The 21069-nt window shown below is 39.0% G+C and overlaps 2 protein-coding genes and 1 non-coding gene across 3 annotated transcripts; 2 read left to right on the top strand and 1 right to left on the bottom strand.

Annotated features, from left to right (window-relative positions):
- The first annotated feature begins 5356 nt into the window (after nt 1-5356).
- Nucleotides 5357-5896, top strand: LOC137284727 (probable G-protein coupled receptor B0563.6). Its single transcript, XM_067816647.1, has one exon. The coding sequence runs from the start codon at nt 5357-5359 to the stop codon at nt 5894-5896; it is 540 nt and encodes a 179-aa protein (XP_067672748.1).
- A 7815-nt stretch (nt 5897-13711) lies between these two features.
- Nucleotides 13712-18750, bottom strand: LOC137284728 (MAPK regulated corepressor interacting protein 2-like). Its single transcript, XM_067816648.1, has 6 exons — nt 18492-18750; nt 18300-18375; nt 16847-16965; nt 16488-16541; nt 14514-14561; nt 13712-14074 (listed from the first exon to the last, which is right to left on the bottom strand). Exons 1-6 carry the CDS (start codon nt 18643-18645, stop codon nt 13998-14000), a joined length of 528 nt encoding a protein of 175 aa, XP_067672749.1. The 5' UTR covers nt 18646-18750; the 3' UTR covers nt 13712-13997.
- Nucleotides 18751-18938: 188 nt separating this feature from the next.
- On the top strand, nt 18939-19009 carry Trnag-ccc (transfer RNA glycine (anticodon CCC)). Its single transcript has one exon. It is a non-coding gene; the product is annotated as a tRNA-Gly (tRNA).
- The last annotated feature ends 2060 nt before the right edge of the window (nt 19010-21069 follow it).

A 21069-nucleotide genomic window follows, 5' to 3' on the forward strand; every position in this document is an offset into this window, starting at 1 on the left:
TCATCTCTGTGCCTCCACCTGACGTCATCTCAGACACCCATGTCCACACTTATCTCTATCCCTCCACCTGACGTCAACTCAGACACCATGTACACACTCATCTCTATCCCTCCACCTGACGTCATCTCAGACACCCACGTCCACACTCATCTCTATCCCTCCACCTGACGTCATCTCATCTATCCATGTTCACAATCACAACCATCCCTCCACCTGACGTCATCTCATCTATCCATGTTCACAATCCCAACCATCCCTTCACCTGCCGTCATCTCATCTATCCATGTTCACAATCCCAACCATCCCTCCACCTGCCGTCATCTCATCTATCCATGTTCACAATCCCAACCATCCCTCCACCTGACGTCATCTCATCTATCCACGTTCACAATAACACCCACCCCTCCACCTTCTATGATCTTCCCATGTTCACACTCTCACCATCCACCCAACTGTCTTCATGTCATCTACCAATGTTCAAGGTGTCATGACTCTTGTCAGTTTCAGCATAAACCATATCCTCGAACATGAACAAAAGAAGGAAAGGTGCGTCAAAGCTCGTGTGCTGTTAAATCAACATATTCTTGTTTCTACATAATCCACTAGAACTAGAAAACACCCCCCACCCCACCCCACCAATATCGATCACGACGACGGGTGCATTTTATTGATCTAATCAGATTTTGTTTCAATATTGTAATCGTCAAGACATAGCTACTTAATAATGAAAACGGCACCAGCAAACACTGTTAAATCTGACACTATGATTCGAGGCCTGCTTCATGATGCGGATTACGCATGGATGTGATATGAAGTCGAAAACAGTTTAGCAATGTGATTGGTTAGTCAAGCAATGGAGTTAGGTAGAAAACCATTGATCACTGAGTGATTCAACAGAGACTGGCAAACGGGATCCGCTTCGGCTTCCTGAGATTTGGTTTTGTTCAACGTTCGCCGCAGGTATGAATGTCTTAATCGTAGTTTCATTTTTAATCGTGATGTTATTTATTTTGTACAAATTCTCAGCATCGTGTTTATTAACTGTTATCGGCGAGAGGCGTTTGTTCTCAAGTTAGATTCATAGTCACCGGTTTTGATGTATCTGGATTTGTCCTGTTAGGTCTTTTCACATGTGTATAATACCTTTTTGTTTTACATTATGTATAGACTGTTGAACCGTGGAAATATGGTTTAACGATTCATGAAGCAGTTGAAATAGATCTCGACTTCTATTAAATGGCATGTAAAGGAACTGCGTTTATAGTATCGATTTATCCTTTTGGTACTTATCGGAAAAGATTGATTTTACACCCTTCCAAAGCAGTAAGATATTGTTGTTTTCGTTGATAAATGATTTAGAAGCCTGCGCCCTATATGCAGAAATACTGACTCGTAGTTGTGGGTTGACGACTGACATTCACTTTCCTAAAGATTGGTTGGTATTTAACGATGCAATATTCCAGCAATATGATGACGCTCCTTAATTAATCGAGACTGGATTAGACAATCAAGTGATCAACAGTATGACCATCAGTCTTCGAAATTCTTCTCTAAATATGTAAACATGGTCCTCATTATTTACGAAAAACACATGTGTTTCAATACATGTAGCTCTATGAATGATCATATCTGAACCATTTGACGGAATGTTATGGAGTGAATTCGCCTATACGAAAGGTTGGGAGGCAATCATGCTGTATCACGATCTGGGTTTGGTTGTAGTTGTAGTGTTTGGTTTCGTTATTGTTATGTGTGTTTTGGTGTGTGTTTTTGGGGTGTGTGGGTGTGTGTGTGTGTGGGTGTGTGGGTGTGTGTGTGTGTGGGTGTGGGTGTGGGTGTGTGTTTGAGGGAGAGACAGACAGACAGAGAGAGATTAATATATGGCGCGTATAGTCTGAACAAACATGGCAACCGAATGAAGTGGGATCGGAAATCACATTCACTGGTTACTGGCACGCCCTGGTGGTTCCTCTAGGACTAGACCATCCATGTTCTTTCATGCAGGTGAATTAATGACTACCGAACCATTGCAGGAGTCACTATATTGAAGACTGTGCATGCACGATAATTTTACCACGAAACATCGATCAGCATAGAGAGAGACCTGAGCCTAAAATGTCATTATGTGAATCTCACAGGGAAACTCCAAGATGGTAGGTGCTTATTCGTCCATAAACTTTTCAATTAAGTATAAACAGAATCTTTGTTGCTGTCTGCCTAGTCCTTGAAACGATATTTTGTATTAAATACTGTGCTGGGGCCTTCATTTAAACTCTTTACTGGCTCTCCATATTTAACCCTTATCTAACATTTTTACGGCCTTGTTTAGTCAAACACACAGAGCATGTTTATTACAACATGCGTCCGTATTGGACTCACCTGATTTCAGCCAATCCCTTCTCAAGGTGTGTTTTGTTTTTGTCCTTCAAGAGGGTTATTTGCCGCCGCCTCTTGATGCATGTTACCCAATATCACACATGAATTAGCTCCAGAAATCGTTCACCACGAATAATCAATATGCTATTATGCACAGCACTGAAACATTAACGTTTCCACGTGTACTTCATCTTGATCAATAGCAACTATGAACTGATAAGAATAAAGCAAATATTTAGAAGTAAGACCACATCCTGGAGCTGTCATCACTGACCGAACTCCGTTCTCAGACACTAGATAAACAACGGTATTTACACCGTCTTTCAAATGCATCAAACAATAGAGCACGCAAGACGTTATCAAATTCACACGCACGCACGCAGGCACGCACGCACACACCACCACCAGAACAGAACCGCACCACCCTAGCATTTTCACACGTGAGACTACGCAACACCGATATCTCATTTTCATTTCAACGAGCTATCATCTTCAGGTGTATGGTCCATACGACGGATCGCGGTTGGCGTTGAAAATCGACATATGAAACAAAGGCTATGTGATGTGACGTGCCGTCTCTTAAAAACGACAAACAGACAAACCAATGATTGGCACTGCGACAACGCTCGGTATCGGCTTCGAACGCTAACACGCAATCACCCATATCATAAATTGGGGGTGTCTCTTAACCGGATACCCGTAAAGATCCGGGATAACAGGTATGGTCTTCAGCGAGACTGAATTGGGGTGTTGGGCTAGCTTGGCTGACCCATCGTATCTCGATTGCGTACAACGATGTTCGTGCTATTGATCACTCGGTTATTTTTAGTCATATAAATGGAGAGTAGCGTTGAACAACAACCAAACAAATCTGAATCCGGAATCCCAATAGAGTGATCACCCCACACCCGTCCGTTACCATACAACGACTATTTAATTTATGACGTCACAGATGTGTGCATAATTGGTAGAATAGCCAGGTCATCAACTACATTACATTCACTATATACCTATACCAACATTCAGCTGGAATATTCTGTTTCTGTGAACAAACACAATGAAAAGAGTATCCATAATAAGATATGGACTGTTTAAAGGTTACCCAAGCAATGGGGAGATCCATTCATATTATGTTCACCGCCACTCTTCCTTTTTGGACCAATGAAACTGACTTCAGCAAATAACTGAAGAGACAGATCATTTTGTGTCGTTGATGTTTTGTATGATATGCGGAATTATATGTTTCATATGCAGATTATAACTGGTTTTGATCAGTGAATGAAAGAGTTAAACATTTTTTGGCAAACTATGAATGAGTGTGTATGGTTTTATGTCAGCAATATCACGACGAGGAACATCAGAAATAGGCTTCACACTTAGGTTTTCAATGTACACGTGTCGCACACATATCTGTGTCGTTATACAGGGTGTGGTTGAGCTGAGAGGAAGGGCGTATAGTACACATTTAACCAGTAGGTATAAAGTGAAACTGAAACTTACTTATCTGAAGAACGCTAACGTGACAAAAGAACTAGCGTTAAACCATATCCTGATGAGCTAGCCCAAATATGTCCGTATTTTCTTAGTAAAGTGGTTTCATCTGGAATATTATCCTACTTTCGTGGAAACTGGTGGAATAATGCTGATAAAACGTAAAACAACAGTCATTCACTCAATCACATGTACATCATCTCAACACACTATCGCTTCTCAATACGCCACTACAGATTATAGAACTAACTAAGTATATACAGGTATCAGCTGAATGCTTGATGGGCTCTGACCATTAATGACGGTTGATTTGCAATTGTGGCGATTATTAGAATTTTCTTTGCATGACATTATTTTTCTTATTATTCAACTAAACAGCCTGTTTAACAATGTGTTGAAAACGTATAACATACATAAACCATGTTAAACTCTGTGAAGCAGTGAGTGAGTTTGTGCAAGCCATGTTTCGTACGCCTCCCCTTACAGAACATGTCATACTTTGATCTGTATCAGTGTTGAATCTCCGATGTTCCTATAATGCCCTCGACCTGTTTTCCTTTAGACCTATTAACATTTTCATCTGAACATTACCGAATATCTGAGTATGAATTTAAAAGACAATTAAATGCCGTCATACGCCATTCCCACAATGCTTCAAAAGTATCATCATATAAATATCATGCACAAGATCAAAATTAGTGAGAAAAAAATGATGAAAGAAAAAAAAGAACATTAATTTTACAGTGCTCGAAGACTGGAAAGCATTTAACTCTTAGGATATGTTGTCAACACTATTTGATATATTTCTATAGACTGACAATACATGCACATTGCTTTGTATTACAGAAACCAAGACCTAATTCAGCATCTTCTGGAAAACTCCAACACAAAGATGCCATCTTTCCTAAACCACACGAACCTCAACCAACACCTTGTCAATATCACAACGTCTACGCCAAAGGCAATATATCCACCCGGCTACTTTGTCATCCCTGCTGACGACATGGTCACTTTTCGGATTGCAATGTACACGACCATCATGCCTGTTACAGCACTCATTGGCCTGGTGGGAAACGTCATCAGTTCCGTGGTCCTATTACGTCATAAAATGCGGGACACGACCAAGATGGTTCTTCTTTCAATAACTGTCTGTGACTTTCTACACCTCATTGCCATGATGCTCTTCTGTCTGGTCGGGGTAACCATTGCTTTAGACTATAAACCTGGGTTGTATATCTCGAGAAAAGCATTTCCATATTTCGGTTCCTACTTACGATCGGTTTTTGGTCGCATATCGAACCTACTGATAGTAGTAATATCACTGGAGAGGTTGTGTGCTGTCCTTTTCCCTTTGAAAATCAAATCACTGTGGTCAAGGAAGACAATGGGAGCTTCAATATCTATCTGTAGTCTTCTGGTTATTGCCCTGTTCGTTCCATATGCCCTGGAGTTCGTACCTACCGATTTGCGTAAACCAAATTCGACAGAAATGACGACAGTTCTCAAACTGTCGGAGTTCGGGAAAAACCGGGAATTTTATGCTACGCTATACATTGTCAGAATGTCCGTTCTTCGCTTCATCCCCATCGTTATCGTCATCGTCTGCAACATCACCATCAGCGTCAGTCTGTACCGCTCCAAGTCCGCTCGCTCCAAGATGACGGATCAGAACCACGACGTGTCGTCAGCAGAACGGCGGATCACTCAGACATTGCTTGGTCTGGCCCTTCTGTTCTTTTTCTGTATGACACCAGGTGCCATCAATATCCTGTCCCAGCTATTTGACTACGAATACAACTTTCCTATAACTCGGAACAACGTTTACAACCTTGTCGGGATACTGGCAATTTGGCTTGAAATTGTCAACTCCTCCGCTAACTTCATCATCTACATTATTTCAAGTCAACCAATGCGCACCGAGTTCAAACGTGTCATCAGTTACCGGAAATGGACGCCTTCAGACCGGAAGTACGAAATGTCCGCAAGCGAAATAGGATTATCTACGATGTCAGTTTCAACAGTGTCATAGTGAATACGAGTTAATATATTCATTTAGTATTTCATTGCACATATAGACAGTTTGAGAGAAGCTAGAAACCTCCCTACTTGATCGAAAATCCACAAACTTCGGTTAAATTCACAAAGAAACATTCTTCATGTTATGTCCCTGATTGTGACTATTTCGTCTGGTTCGTATTTCAGAACGGAATAACATGCTAAAGGGCTACTATACTTCTAAAAATCATATCGTAAATACTGACGCACAAAGCTCTGTAGCTCACTTAAATAATAAAAGAATAAAATGACTGACAGGATTTAACTGCACTGGATTTTTTGTTTGTAATTCATAGAGGTACCTTACCGTGGATCATTCATAAATTTTAACTCACTTTTTGCTTCAAAGCTGTCGAAACACTGAAAAACAGGGGTATGTGAAGATCAAAGCCGCAGCTTCATCAAATAATATATATTCTAAGGACTACAAAGTAATATTCCAGAGAAAGTAAGTATGTTATTCCGTACAACGCGTCCTTGCTGCTGTTCATTTACACCATGTGAAACTGGGCACTTATTCTCGAAACGTTCGTAGCCCTAAGAATACTAAACTTTGATCGTAGCCAATATGTAAAGAATGGTAGAAGTTCGTAGGGCTTCGAACGTTTACATTTTCAACACCGTAGTCGCAGTGTTTGGAGTCGGGTCACGTTTTCGAGAAATCCTCGTGGAGACTTTGCTATTTCAAAGAACATGTCGGAACGGTAATAGTACTGAATGAAATGACAGGGCGGACACCGTCAGTCAGATGAACTAAAACAAACTAAGTACAAGCATGGATAATAAACTCGTGCGGATTTCCTGTAATAGTTGATGTCTGGTAATACAACCACTGTGTGGGCACATCCATACTCATAAAGGCAGGTCATCCTTTTTTATATAGATCTTATACCCAAAGAAAAGATCAACGGGTTTGGTTGTATTGCTAACAGAAAGTCATTGTTGAAGGCGAAAATTATCCTGACATCCCTGTATAGCAAGCTGTAGACACTAGCTTTATTCGCTACCTGTAGTGAAATAAATCTACACTCTGCGCGTCTTTTGCTGAGTGGTACCTCCGCAAAAATTCTGTTGTAAGGTCACAAGAGTAGCTGAGGAGAAAACGACTTTCCATACACTACATCTCGGATTAAACATATTTTACACAGCTGACTTATTCCAGCTAAATCACTGATATAATAAAGTCGTGGTTGTTGTGTAACGTTGCTCTCATCAGTACACTAGAAGCTGTCTAAACCGGCACTAGTTGGAACTGAAGAAATAATCCGGTTTAGTCAAAGTGATCAGTTGTAGAGCTGGTGGTAAATGTACAAGCCGTGGATGGGGCTGAGATTTTATGCCGGTGTTGAGAACCTGCCGGATTGGACAGATGTCGGTTTTCACAGCTTCCACTTTATACCAAAGGTAAACCGTAAATAATGAAACTAGACCTGAAAATCCATAGACTGGTCATTGATTTATCCGAATGAGATACAATTGCATGCATCAACCAAGGCAGTGGGCAGGTGGACAAGCAGGCACTGTTATTCTACTCTTAGGGCAAATATGATTCGATGAAGACCTGTCACTGTACCAGTCAGGATCTGTACAAATAGGTGAGAGCTAATAGTCAGGTCACACACATATTTTAGTTCGGCACTCACATGCAGTTATCATACTGTTATCGGCTCTTTCAGAAATTGGATACCTGACGTGCATGTACTCTGATCCTGCATCGAGGATTAATTACGTAATGGATAAATCACCATAAGGATTCATGAACGTATAGTTCCGGTACACAAACCTATTAACGTTGGAAAAACATTATGACCGGACACGATGCACCAATTTCAACGACATTATCGCAAATTAACCAAAAGAACTGCCTTTATATGTCCATCTTACCAACTCGGCAGACTGCAGGCATTGTCCTATTGAAGGAGTTCTTTGTAGTCGAACAAACCAACGTTTGCGGGTTTCCTAGATACATATCAAACTCTCTGAATCTGTTCGCTTCAAAGCTGTGTATAACAAAATAAAATCGTTATTTCTTTGAGCTTAATATTCAGAGACTTTCCCTAAAGAAAACCATGTGATCGAGTTGTTTGACTGGCTTTCTAGAAAGTTTACAGATGACAAACAGACACAGATCGAAATGTTAAAGATGTTGTCCGTGAATTGTGTCAACTTTGATGCCATTTAGTTTCTACAAGTACATCTTTTGTGTCCAGTCTTATGAACTGCTGCTGACAAATACCTGAGGCACTGGTTTGCTTCGTGTTTATATTAATTTGAGACAAGTGCTGTAGCTCATCTGAATATTATGGAATATTGGCAACAGGTAGTTTAATAAGGGAATGATGAAAAAAAAACGAAATAAAATACAGATAAAAACATGTGAGAAAATTATGGAAACATAGTTACCAAATATGAAACCATAATTTACAAATGTTTCGACACAACAAAGCAGGTAAATGTCATATGATACGACACAGTAAGGTCAATGTTCTAACACGCATGTCTAATGGGGCGTGGAATGACTGTATTGTGGCAATTGTTGTTGCCTTGCCTGCTGTTCGGTCTCTGGGAATGAAACAACGACTGGTCTGCAGAGTTAGTAAATGCTCATAAAAGCGACGTTAACAATTATTACATACTCTTTTTTATAGAAAGCATGAGCCGTGAGTAGTATATTGTTCTTCACTAGGATCTGTTCTGGAGTATACACGTGGGAAAAGGTTTCGCAAACACTAAGACGTTTCAATGCCATATGGCAATATATATTTAAATCATATTTATTTTTGTTTGTGTGATTATTTTGATCCTACGGGCGAGCCATACACTGAATTTAGATATGCACGTAACAGGATCAAAGGCAAGCAACACGTTCAATACATGTACCCGGATGTTAACCAGACGTTGGCATTGTGATCGGTTTTGATGGAATCCTGAAGATGGCCGCTCTTATTAATGTCATACGACCATAGTTGTCAGCAGTTAAACATGAGTCATTTTTGTCGTGTTTACTTCTCCGAATAAACCACAGTGTTTCGTTCGTTTTCTTGCATTTAGGTTGTTATGACTTAAATATTTCTTGAGAATCAATTTATCGAGACAGTAAGTTAAACTGGAGTATGCATATTTAGTTCCAATGCTATGATTTATACTAAAATATTCATGCAAAATAAAGTATGGAATTATTTCATGTATATATGTCAACTGTTGTCAACACTTATGTTCATGATATCATGTCTGGGTGTCAGTCTCATTAACAATAGATCGTACTTCTCGCTACCGTTAAACAAAAATCTGTCGACATCCACCATGGTTCACTTTTGATCTTTTCTTGCGTGGAATGTCTGAACTATTACCGAGATACGGCAGTTTATTCCACGGGTTGTACAATGCCACTTCCTTTTATTACGTTTATACCACGAACAATAGACATCGCCTTGACGGAGGAATCAGTCGTACAATCCGTCGTATCACCCCGAATACCTCGCTTTAACATAGTAACAAACAGTTCGACTGTCGTTTTCCTGATCAGGTGACGCCCTGGCAGATCGGCGGCCATGTCTTTCTGGCGTGACCAAAATTAACTTACGAGAAGTTAGGCTGCATAAAAAAATAAATGTTTCTCGGGCATATTTTTGGCGAGGGCAGTAGGTTTTTTCATGGAAAACAAAGTGACGAGGGTGGTACACATTTGTATTTTTTTTCTCTCAGAAATACAGATTGGAAAGTTTAGCACGTTAATGAGGTGTAGGTTCAGTCACAACCGTTCTTTCAGACACTCATTCTTGTAGTGGACAAATGGATGATCGGGAGGCGGCAAAGTCTTTATTTTTCTTTTAAACGGCAATAAAAAATTGTTACGCACACAAATAAAAGTGACGCGCCGATGCCCAAGAAACATTTGACTTTTTCATTTAGCCTTACTTCAGCAAGGATGAGAACCCAGACCTGATGTCACTGAGATTTTTCCGAGTCAGGAGGGATTACCAGTGAAATACATACTTCAATGACTTATCATCCTGTCACCACCAACAGATAGACACTTAAATACCTGGATGGTTTTCCCTGGCCTGAAATAATTCTCCATGCGGCCGAACATCTGACCAGTACTTTACAATACAAACAGAAAGACTTTGAACGTTGGGAAACAGAAGTAAAATATCCATAGCTTGAAATAATTCTTCATACGACCGAACTTCTGTCCAAAAATCAACTTTACAATACAAAGAGAAAAACTTTTGGAAATAAGAGGTATAAATCAATCCTCTCTAAAAAACAGAAAGTTTGCAATAGTTGAGTCCACTTTCACTTCGACTGTTAATAATGCAACCTTGGCCACGCACAGCCGATATTATAGCCGGTACTATAGTTTCAGTATAGCCGGTACTATCAGATTCCAGTAATTGGATCGGATAATTGGGGTATCTAGAAGAGCATTCATCATTAAAGATGAATAGGTCAGGAACAAAGTATTGAAGACTCGCGGCCCATCTGAATAGTCATCAACACAGAGCATCACCACACATTATTCGAATTGATACAGTCATGCCCTAAAGGTTCATAAGAACGATAAAAAACAAACTGTCCATTAATACTAAATTACTGTGGAAAATTAGATATTCAATAAGCGCGTCCTACATCAATTTGGCTAGTTATTTGAGAAAACACACTTGCTGGAAACACGAATTATCCAAATAACCATTCACATAGGCCACACGGAAGCCAAGGCTCATGACAACATATACACCAAGGATTAAAAGCCTGGCCTTGCTTATATACTCCGCCTGGTGTTTATTTCAAGAATTCTCTGATATCATGTGATTCAAGGACAGGCTCAAAATTGTATGAAAGAAATATAGTTTTAATTAGGTATATCTGTAACTATCGCCCTGCCTTTAAACAATAATAACCAGAGGCAAAGAGAATTTACATCCGCCGATAATACCAACTATACTTTGATCACATATTTCATTAAAGAATTTTCACATTTTCGATTTTATCGTCTGTCACACTGACTCTGCATGAATCAGACAGTAGTGCGTTCCAACTCAGCGACTTCTACCTTGAGATGATCACAAGGGAAATAGATCGAAACGTGTGCACGACAGCAGATGTGTTGTCTTCCCGAGACCAGATACAGCATGCGCTAATAACAGGTGACCAAACTTATGAAAGTCCACCACCTGATTCGGAGATATATCTGAAGTAGTGGGAGAAGACTCTCAAAGATAACCTCCCACGATGGAAGTTAACCTGCAGTTACTGTGTAAAGTCGTGATAGAGGCAACCGCTCTGGTCCCATGCAGATAAGATGCAACAAGCGGCGGTAATCCGGTAAAAGAGTAGTCCTGTTTCTGGATGTTACTGGTGCGTATGTTCAAGATGTCCCATGACTAAAAGTCCGTATCCAGTTCAGGAAACGTGAACAGAGCCAATGTGGCTCTACGATCGGTATAAGCACCTCTAGGTGACTTATCACAATCGTGGTTTTTGGAAACCTATCCAATCGTCCGAAACAGCCTTATGAGTTATTGAGTCATGATCACTCCTATCAATCTTCACACATTTGCCGTCGTCTCCCTGGAGATATTTTAAGTTGAATCGTCTCAAATTTCCCCATGCTCCCGACACTGGAGAATACGGCGATGGTGAAGAGACGAGATTCAAGAAGTGGTATCCAGCGCTGTCCACCAAAGTGGATCGTAAAGGAGCCCCTGTCGAATCGGCAAGGACCAAAGTTGATCTGATCCTGAAGACAATGTCTGCACCATGGTATGGATAATATTTGATCAACATTAGCTTTCGCGGACATATGATCCCACAATTCCCAAATCATTGTCCTCTTTAAAAATGGTTCCCAGAATAGTCCCTGACAGAAGCATTTCTGAAACGACTTGAAATCCACCAAAAGTATGATCACCGATAATTCGGTGACTCTGATCTCAGTAAGTACCGACGAATCCATACGATCCGTTTAAACAATCCATGATCGTCAGATCTGCGACAAACGTTCTAAAAGTGTACCACCTTTTGCACAGGCTGCAACCCTTGTATTCTCACAAAATAGGTTTTCTAGGGAAAAGATCAAAGTAAGAGCTTCCGTTTCCACTGATACTGAGGGGACGTACTGCAGCAAGCCAAGATGATTCTCGAGCTAATGAATAGTAATAGATGATGCAAGGAATATTGCTTCTGTTGACACATGATCCATTGATACATACAAACACCAGATCCCCTTTGGGACTTGTCACTGTAATACTGGTTAAAATTGATTGGACACACAGCTCACCAAGCTAATGTTACCATTGTTGACTAGAATAAAAGTCTAAATCAAAATATACTCGTAATGAATGAAAGGTCAAGCTACTGGTAATATTGGGTTTTTTTTCAAATTTCAGTTCTGCCTGAAATATATACATCGGAATATTTTACAAAGTTTCTGACAGTACAGAACACACAAAGGCGTTGTAATGTCATTACTGTGTTCTTTGACGTCCAATACAATCAAATTGTCAATATGAAAATCCACCTGCCACTTAATGTCAGTGGTTTGCGCGTGCAAGTCGCTAAAGACATGGAAAGTGGGGGAAATTACACACGCATGGAAGCTTTTTCACTGTCGTTTACTGCTCGGGTACCTGTTTGAAATCGCATTTCAAAATAAGATGTTTTTGACAGAAAGGGGTCAGACTACAGGCCTTTCGGAATCTGGTCAAACTCAGCGGCAGGTTGCTGTCAGCATTAATGTGAGTAAGCGTGGTATTGGTAGACAGTGGCAGAGCTTTCTAGCCAATGGGTGCGTGGAATATGCACGTCGTCCAGGTCGACCCAGAGTCACAACAGTCACACATAATTAACACTGCGTTGTGTAACAAAATTCTTTAACGCAGCAGATCTTCAGACAGAACACTTCTGTGTTAGCACCGCTACTGGTCGACGTTCAAGGGCAACTGGACCACGTCACAGACAGGCCCGTTTGAGAGGGTGTCGACATCGTGGCCGCTGAAATAAACGCCAGTGGTCTCGTGCTCTGAACATGTCCTTCGATGATGGTCGGCTGGGGATTTACCGTCTTAATGGAGAACTAATCACAGAGGCAAATGTGGCCACGCATAACCGATCTTACAGCCGGGGGGAGAGCGGTCATGCTTTAGTCAGGGATTACACTTACTCCGGACTACTCCGCTGCACGGTCGAGCATAAGAACAATGTGCACCTGTCTTGGACGCCTAATGGGGGTACACAGGATATTGACTGACTGGATTCTTCATGTTACTCATTTTATCTTGGGGGGCTGGTCCATACAATTGATGTTTGCTAGTGATGTCTGTATGTTACAATGTGTCAAGTTATGTGAAAACTGGAACCCAAGGAATATCCTGGATAGAAAGTGGACAGGACTGTGGACAGAGGCTCTATAAGGTCATTTAAAATATTCCAGTTGCAGGAAGGTACCAACAGATTTTACAGATTTCATCTTGAAACTTTACACCCCACAGCTTAGTACAGCTCTTGCCAGTCTCCATTCTGCAATGTTTGGCAATTGACAGAGATGTGAGCAAAGCCCTCAGTTAACCTTAACTGTTCACTTCTTTAAGAATTCTGAAACCAAACCGCCAAACAATTTCATAATGCTTGTATGTGAAAAAGGGAGCAGCAGTACCTTGTCATCTTCATGCACACTGTAAGCTTAACTCCCTATGTCTCTTGAAATTAATCCTTTGTGGTTCACAACTGCACATAGCCACTCTTATGTTACATCCAATTTTGAAATGCAAATCAAACTCTTAGAACAGTGATGTTGAAGAGTTTATTGTCATCAAAATGGTCACAGTTTACAGGTCAGAATAAAATGACAATTTCAACAAGGACATTATTTATGTTGATCATTCAGCATATCTTTCACAACTTAAAATAAACACAACACATTGGATTAAAATTGTCAAAAAGTTTATATTACAGAATATAAATTACATATTAAAATCTTTTTCACAGTTTGAGGAAACTAGTTGTCAAAAGACAAAGCTAAAAATATCTACAGCCAAGTTTGTTTGAATACTGTAACAACAGTTGTCGAGATTTCAACTGGACTCCGTTAAGTCTAGCTTTTCCAGTGTTCTTTTCCCCCAAAATTCCTCCAGATCAAATGCCTTAAATCCTGAAAAAAATTAAGAACATTCATACACTTCAATGAAACTATAATCAGTGTGTATTTAGAAAGTACACAAAGATGAGTTCAGTGAGTCGGCGTGCACTGCTAAATATCACAGTAATATCTCCAAAGGAATATGATGGGCTGGAGATAAATCAGTTTGGAGCTTGTCAAACCAGCAGTTCATACTTCAATAGTTACTTTTATGACAAGCAAACACTACCAATATCTATCCAAATTCTAATCCCAACTGACAATCAGACAAAGAAATCAACCGAACTTTCCTTGTTAGTTTGCACCAGGTTTGTGCAAAGGTTTTCATTTATTTTGTTTCCAAATGATAGATCAATAAAGCAAAAGCTCACTTTAGTGGATTAGGTCTGGTGAACTAATATTCTGCCATGAACTTACACACATTAAATGTTCTAGTATAAAAGAAGCCAACCTTGCAATCTGGGATTTGGATTCCTCTCTTTGTACCACAGAGGAGCGTCTGTAAAAAAATATGAACTTATTACAATATGAATAATTCATCCTTAAAATATTCTCCAAATATATGCCAAGCAGACAATTTAGCCACATAAGAGGTTCATAAACTTAAAGCAGAAACTTTCAATCAAAACATTTTTTTGAATCTGAAATGGCCAAGGAAAGCAACTCCTGGTCAATACTAACAGTAAAGGCATATACTGGGTCATCAAAAAAAACAAAAAAACCAAACAGGCAAACTTGCATGGATTTTCTGAATTAAGTATTAGAGCTGGTTATCATTACATATTGTCATATGAATAATCGCTTCTATCCGATCGATAACCAATCGATTATAATTGTTTGTACTGTCATTTCATTGTCAAACACCAACATCAGCCAACTAACTTCTGGGTTGTCAATTGTTAACACTATCAAGTTATGAACACTTGCAGCGTCATTTGATCATCAAGAAAAACAATAAAAGTCTGTCTTTCTGTTTTGTGTTGTTGATGAAGGGTGAACAAAGACGTTCTCTAAATATTGAAATAGAAAAATCTATTCTGTGAAGTACTGTAATCAATCATTGTATCGGCATGTTCTACAGCATTCATGACACTGAAACAACTCAATATTTCAGCCGCGTTTACGAGCTTTATGTGCAAATGCTCACTCAAAAGAATTTTCTTTCACCAAATAACAAAAATAAATATATCGCTAACCTGAAATACTTGTATCATTTCGGCGTTTGGTTGCATAATTAGAGGGATGGAACATGGTGAGTGCATGAAGTTTGTCACATCGTTGCATGCAAATACCAAAGGTCAATTCAAGGAAATCCCCTTTCAGCCAATTAGAAAATGGCTAACCTGTAATACCTGGGTCGGATTGTGACGTAAGGCTGCATGATTGGACGAATGAGGTTTGCAGTTTTTGCTTATGAATATTAATTAGATCTCATGCAGCCTGTTCGACAAAAGAATTTGAAAAAAGTGGATGTGTTAGAAGAAATATTCATTTTGAAAATTGATTTTTAGAGGACAAATTATGATTTCTTTATAAATAGATAGATATTTGCTGTATTTAGAATTGTAACTTTGTAAACTTACTGAAATGCATTGAAACTTGATTATTTTCATCACAATATAATAAGACGGTTTAGTAGATTTACGTTTCAAACACAGAAGACTTAGTTTTTCATGTATCATGTGTATTGTCTTGCCATCTATGAAAATGATGCATTTTGACCCTGCACTTCTCTCTCTCTGAAAATGAGAAAAGTAACTAAAACCTTATTCGCAATACAGTGATTATGTTAACCTAAATTGGATGCCTCTGAAATCAGTTATAATTTCATAATATTTCAATGACGTTTTGACCTTTTGTGGAAAGGGACACCCCAATCTAAATATATCTAGCATTCCCACTAGCTGACAGCATAGTACACGACTTCCGTTTAAGAAGTAAACATGCAATGCCGACTAGAGCCCAGTTGCCCAAAGCGATTGCAGTTGTTACGACAGTTTAAGTATAAGTCAAAGTATAAGAGATACGATCACCATAGTGCTACGATCACTTTTAGGAACTGGGCCCATATTGCTAGGTAAAAGAAAACACGGAAAGACAGAATAAAACTAAATCATTATTTTCCAATTAATCGAACTGCAGTTCATTAGTAATCAAGAATCATTTATTTTGACTTGGATCGAACAATTAGCAGATCCTACGATTAATCACTCCAGCACTAGTGAGTATCTTGTTACGTGTTACTTGAAAATGTGAAAACTATTGCAAAATACGATACTTAACAGTAACATCACCATTACTGTTATATCAATGTGGTTACTAAACCTTGCCATTATGTTCAGTGCATTTACAGTATATGATCAAATGTGAGCAAAAGTATTTTGTGTGGAAATTAAGCAACAAACTGAAACATTAAGAAACTTACTTTCTCTTTCTGATTTCTTGCCTACTTCAAGTTCATGTCGAACTTTGTTCCAGGCTGCAATGAGTGAAATATTTCATTACTGACATGGAAACATACATCATAATCAGTGCCATCATGAAATGATGACATACAGACATTAGAGTTTCACATTATCAACTACTAACACTGTGAATAACAGGGCCCACATACTGTTATAATGATGAAACCACACAGTGATAAACCACTCCAACACAGAATGAATGTAGTTTAGTTTCAAAGTAGTTAGCGCTTTTTCTTTGTACTGGCACTGAAAATACACAGTGACCTACGTGTGGAAAATCAGAGCATCAAAGACATCGAAGAGAAAGCCATATGCTTACCATCATTTAGATACTTCACAATATCTTCATGTTGCTGAGAGATGGGCTCTTGTGGCGCACTGTTGCTCCTATTCACGTGAGCACGCTTGCCATTTACATTAAAAACAGGTTTGGGGGAGCTGCAAAAGAAGAGAAAATATAGTTTTACTCGTATAGTTTGCTATAAAACGACTAATGACATGAATATGATGTACACAATAATACCCTGGGTTATATTCATGATCCTTAACATATGAAAAATAAACTCAGAAAGACAGAGCACACCCTCAACAACAATGCATAAGCATTTCTTGGAGGTGTACCAGGAAAATACAAATATTCAACAATCTTTTTCAAGTTGAATTGACAACTTCACAAGTCCAGCCAAGCAGGGTGCCTTGGCTCGGTGACATTTGGTCAACAAAATGTGATGCACACTGAAGTCTCCTGTCTTACATGTTTGTTTTAGGGATTGTAATTGAGGGGTGGTGTTTAAAAAATAATGGTCAGTGCCCAAAGGACATCATTACTAAACTTTGTTACCTCACATTTACATGGGCTCACTCACTAAAACATTATGCAGACATATAAAGCATATATTTTTTGCTGTTGATTACTTTTGACACAACCCTACTGCCACCACTTGAGCCAAGGTTCAGTTCAAGACCACACACTAAGACTAAGATATACTGATAAAATGTCACATAGATTCGGTTTTGACACAAACCCCTCGCAACATGAACATTGAACATGATGAAAAACCACAATTTTATCAAACATATGTTCTACTAACTACGAAGCTAAAGAATAGTATCAGTTCATGTCTCAAAATGTATCTAACCAAAGAAGTGGTATCATCAATGGGTCCAAAGCAACATTTAGAGGCCAAAATTGGGGTAAATTTAGGACTACTTGAGATACATCCTGGAAAATCAACATATATCAACTTTCTTATGATGACGTTTATCTTGATTAGAAACTGGTCTTATGTGGGGGGAGACTGGTATTAAGCGGATACATACTCACTTCCTAAGGTACTTGCTGTACCTGATAGCATTAATCCTCGACTTGAACTCACGACCGCAAATGGGCGTGGTTACACTGCCAGGTGCGCGAAGTGACCAATGGCAAGGTTTGATGTGATTTCATCATCATCTTACAGCCAACACAATACTTCGCTTTCTCTGTGATGATGCTTTTAATACATTGAGAACATCTCACATATATATCGTGCCACTAGCATGGCCCACGTTGGCACCGATGCCACGGTTAAAAACCCAGTGCAATATAGGTGTTTACTTTTAGCGCTCTTGCGCTCTTGTCCCCGCTGAACTTGAAAAAACCGACCTTGACTCGGGTGGTCAGATTGAACAGTGTTGATGCTTTGCACTTTCATTCAACGTATCTTCTACGTGGTGGTACTGAAATGAAACTAACGCGCAGAATAATTAACTTCCGGTATTCAATTTCTTACCTCATAACGGGCTCGCCTGGAGCACGTTTTGATGAAATATCCCGACTTTCGAGGCTATCTAGTTGCTTCGGTGGACCTGTAATTGGTCAAAAAGTACGATCAACACATTCTTGGAACCCTAATCTTTTCAACGAATCACATCTGACATTAGTGTGTTGCACGGAACCTCTCAAATCTGAATTTTAATCTTACCTCTGCGGGTACTCGCAACAATTTTGCTGGGACCCCTCGACAATGCATACATCCCTTGTCGTCTGCCTGTCGTCTGCGCATCATTCTGCGCTGTTGATGCTATTTCCCTCCTGCTGTTTTCATATGAGGAGGCGAAGCTTTGAAACATTTTCATCTTGTTGCAACTGCGATGTTATTATATTTTTAGTATGTATAATTATACTACAAACGTCTCACCGTAAGTACACATTACGATGGAATTATGCTGAAACACGTCGATGAAAATCGATGTTCACGTTTTGATGAATAGGATGCATCTCATAATTGAGGACGTTATGGGTTTGCTGTTTTAGGGTATGCAATTGTTATTTTCTTCACATTTTTGCATTCTCAGTTGATTACATCAGTAAATTAATTTCCCTTAAATACATATTTAAATAGTTTAAAATCGCCATATTGTGACATGAAGCGCCGCTGGTGTAGTGGTATCATGCAAGATTCCCATTCTTGCGACCCGGGTTCGATTCCCGGGCGGCGCATGTTATTTTGTACAATTTTAATCTCTTTTATGCATTTCCTAACTTGTGTTTTTCTCAGTCAATCAGCATTCCGATGAGGAAATCACTTATTTATTTATTTATTTATCAACCACTGACTTTTTTTTAATATTTCAAAAAGTATCACATTGCAATATGTGAGCTCATTCAACATACTTTTGCCTTCAACACTGACGATGTGAGAAACAAGAACTTTCCAACAGTATTTTCAACAAATTATGGTATGTTTGTACTTTACTGTGATATCTAAAGTACGATAAATAATCTAAAATACCCTAGTTAATAGGATAAATGTCTCAAGTTCACACATGTCATTAATAATAATAAAGAGAATTGAACTGAACTGAACTGAATATCAAAAAGAGGAATCTTTATCCCCTTCCAACATTCAACATATTTTGCATTCCATTTTGTAAGATTCTGTTTGGCTATATTTATGATGCATTTAGCAATATTTCAGCAGAACATCAGAAATTGGAGCCACATTGCAGCCATGTGAGGAATCAAACCCAGGTCTTTGGTTTGACAAGCAAACACTTTAACCACTAAGCTACCCCATCACCCCTTATGACATTGCAACAGTTGGTTTAAATACTTCGACTTTCCACCAGATGTTTTGCAAACTTTTGAGAAGAAAAACATCCTCTATTCTTGATAATCAAACAACCTGCATTTTGATGACTCAGAACTCATGTTTGATGGGTGAACATTCATCAAACAATATAAATATTAGCATCTGTCCTTGAGAGCAGTTATGTACATCAGACATTTATCTAAAAGTGAAACCATTTTGTTTTCATCAGGCATGATATTTCTAAAAATGAACTGAGCTAAAGTTTGAACTCTGTTTGACCACCTCAATGTTCTTTGTATCAGTTATCTTTGACTCCAGTGCAATGCAAAGTCCAGACAGGCAAATGGCCCTTGTCCCTACTCAAGAAAACTCAACTGTTCCACACAGAAAGCTGAATATTTGGCCTTCTGACTGGTAAATTCCATTTGGCTCAAAAGCAGCCTGATGAATTGCAGTCTAGCTCGAAAACTAATAAACATAACATACTCAACGAAATGCTGGTCATAAACAGAACATCATACTCTGTGAGGTTTTTGCAGAATATTCTTCCTTAAAGTGAAAATGTTGTTTAACAAACTATCATTAAAATATTGACACAGCTCACTATTTGTTCATAGGGAGGAGTGCAGACAAATGGACTGCCAGCTGTGCAAGAAAGCATAAAGACAGCACAGGTTAATGAATAAATAACTTTCTCAGCAATTGTGCACATGCCTCTCGAACATCTGGCAGTGCCTTTCTCTGCACTCCTCCCTTGTAATAAACAGTGAACTGTTTCAATATTTTAACAAGAGTCATCAGAAGTTGACATATCCCCCCGGCCCCCAGAAGGACAAATCATCTGACAGTTAATCATTGTTTTTTTAGACTAAGTTTGAATTGTTTCCATGAAATTCATGAAAAGTATAAATGCCATACATCTGTAATCAGCAAAGTCACAATTTCAAGATCTGTCTCATATATCTGCCAAGATCTGTTGAAAGATATCAAATGGTTTTCGAGTTGTGCTCTGGGAACAAAGCCCATCCCTCCATTTTGAGACTAAGTCCGAAACGTTTCCATGGAAACCGAGAAAATAATACATCACAAAAACCTAAAAAACCAAAAGGCACCACTTTGGGGTCTGCCACACATATCTGCCAAGTAACATGACAGATATTTAGAAGTTTTTGAGTTCTGCTCTGGAAACGAAACACACCTCTCACTTTTGAGAGTATGTCAAAAACATTTCCATGGAAACTGATAAAATAACAAATCACTAAAACCTGGCAATAGCAAAAGGCACCACTTTAGGTTCTGATTGATATATCTACCAAGTTTTGCAGAAAAATATTAAATGGTTTTTGAGTTCTGCTTGGGAAACGAAGCCTATCCCTCCATTTTGAGACTAAGTCTGAAACTTTTCCATGGAAACCGAGAAAATAATATATAAAAAAAAACTGTAAATACCAAAAGACACCACTATAGG

This window comes from Haliotis asinina, chromosome 5 (genome assembly GCF_037392515.1).
Source record: "Haliotis asinina isolate JCU_RB_2024 chromosome 5, JCU_Hal_asi_v2, whole genome shotgun sequence".
NCBI classification, from domain to species: Eukaryota; Metazoa; Mollusca; class Gastropoda; order Lepetellida; family Haliotidae; genus Haliotis; species Haliotis asinina.

Excerpts from the sequence above, each read along its gene's own strand:
- LOC137284727 (XM_067816647.1), top strand. The coding sequence starts at position 5,357 with ATGACGACAGTTCTCAAACTGTCGGAGTTCGGGAAAAACCGGGAATTT.
- LOC137284728 (XM_067816648.1), bottom strand. The coding sequence starts at position 18,645 with ATGAAAATGTTTCAAAGCTTCGCCTCCTCATATGAAAACAGCAGGAGG. Across the intron at positions 18,376-18,491 it reads TGTTGCGAGTACCCGCAGAG|GTCCACCGAAGCAACTAGAT; the intron begins GTAAGATTAAAA and ends GACCAATTACAG. Across the intron at positions 14,075-14,513 it reads TCCAAATCCCAGATTGCAAG|GATTTAAGGCATTTGATCTG; the intron begins GTTGGCTTCTTT and ends AATTTTTTTCAG.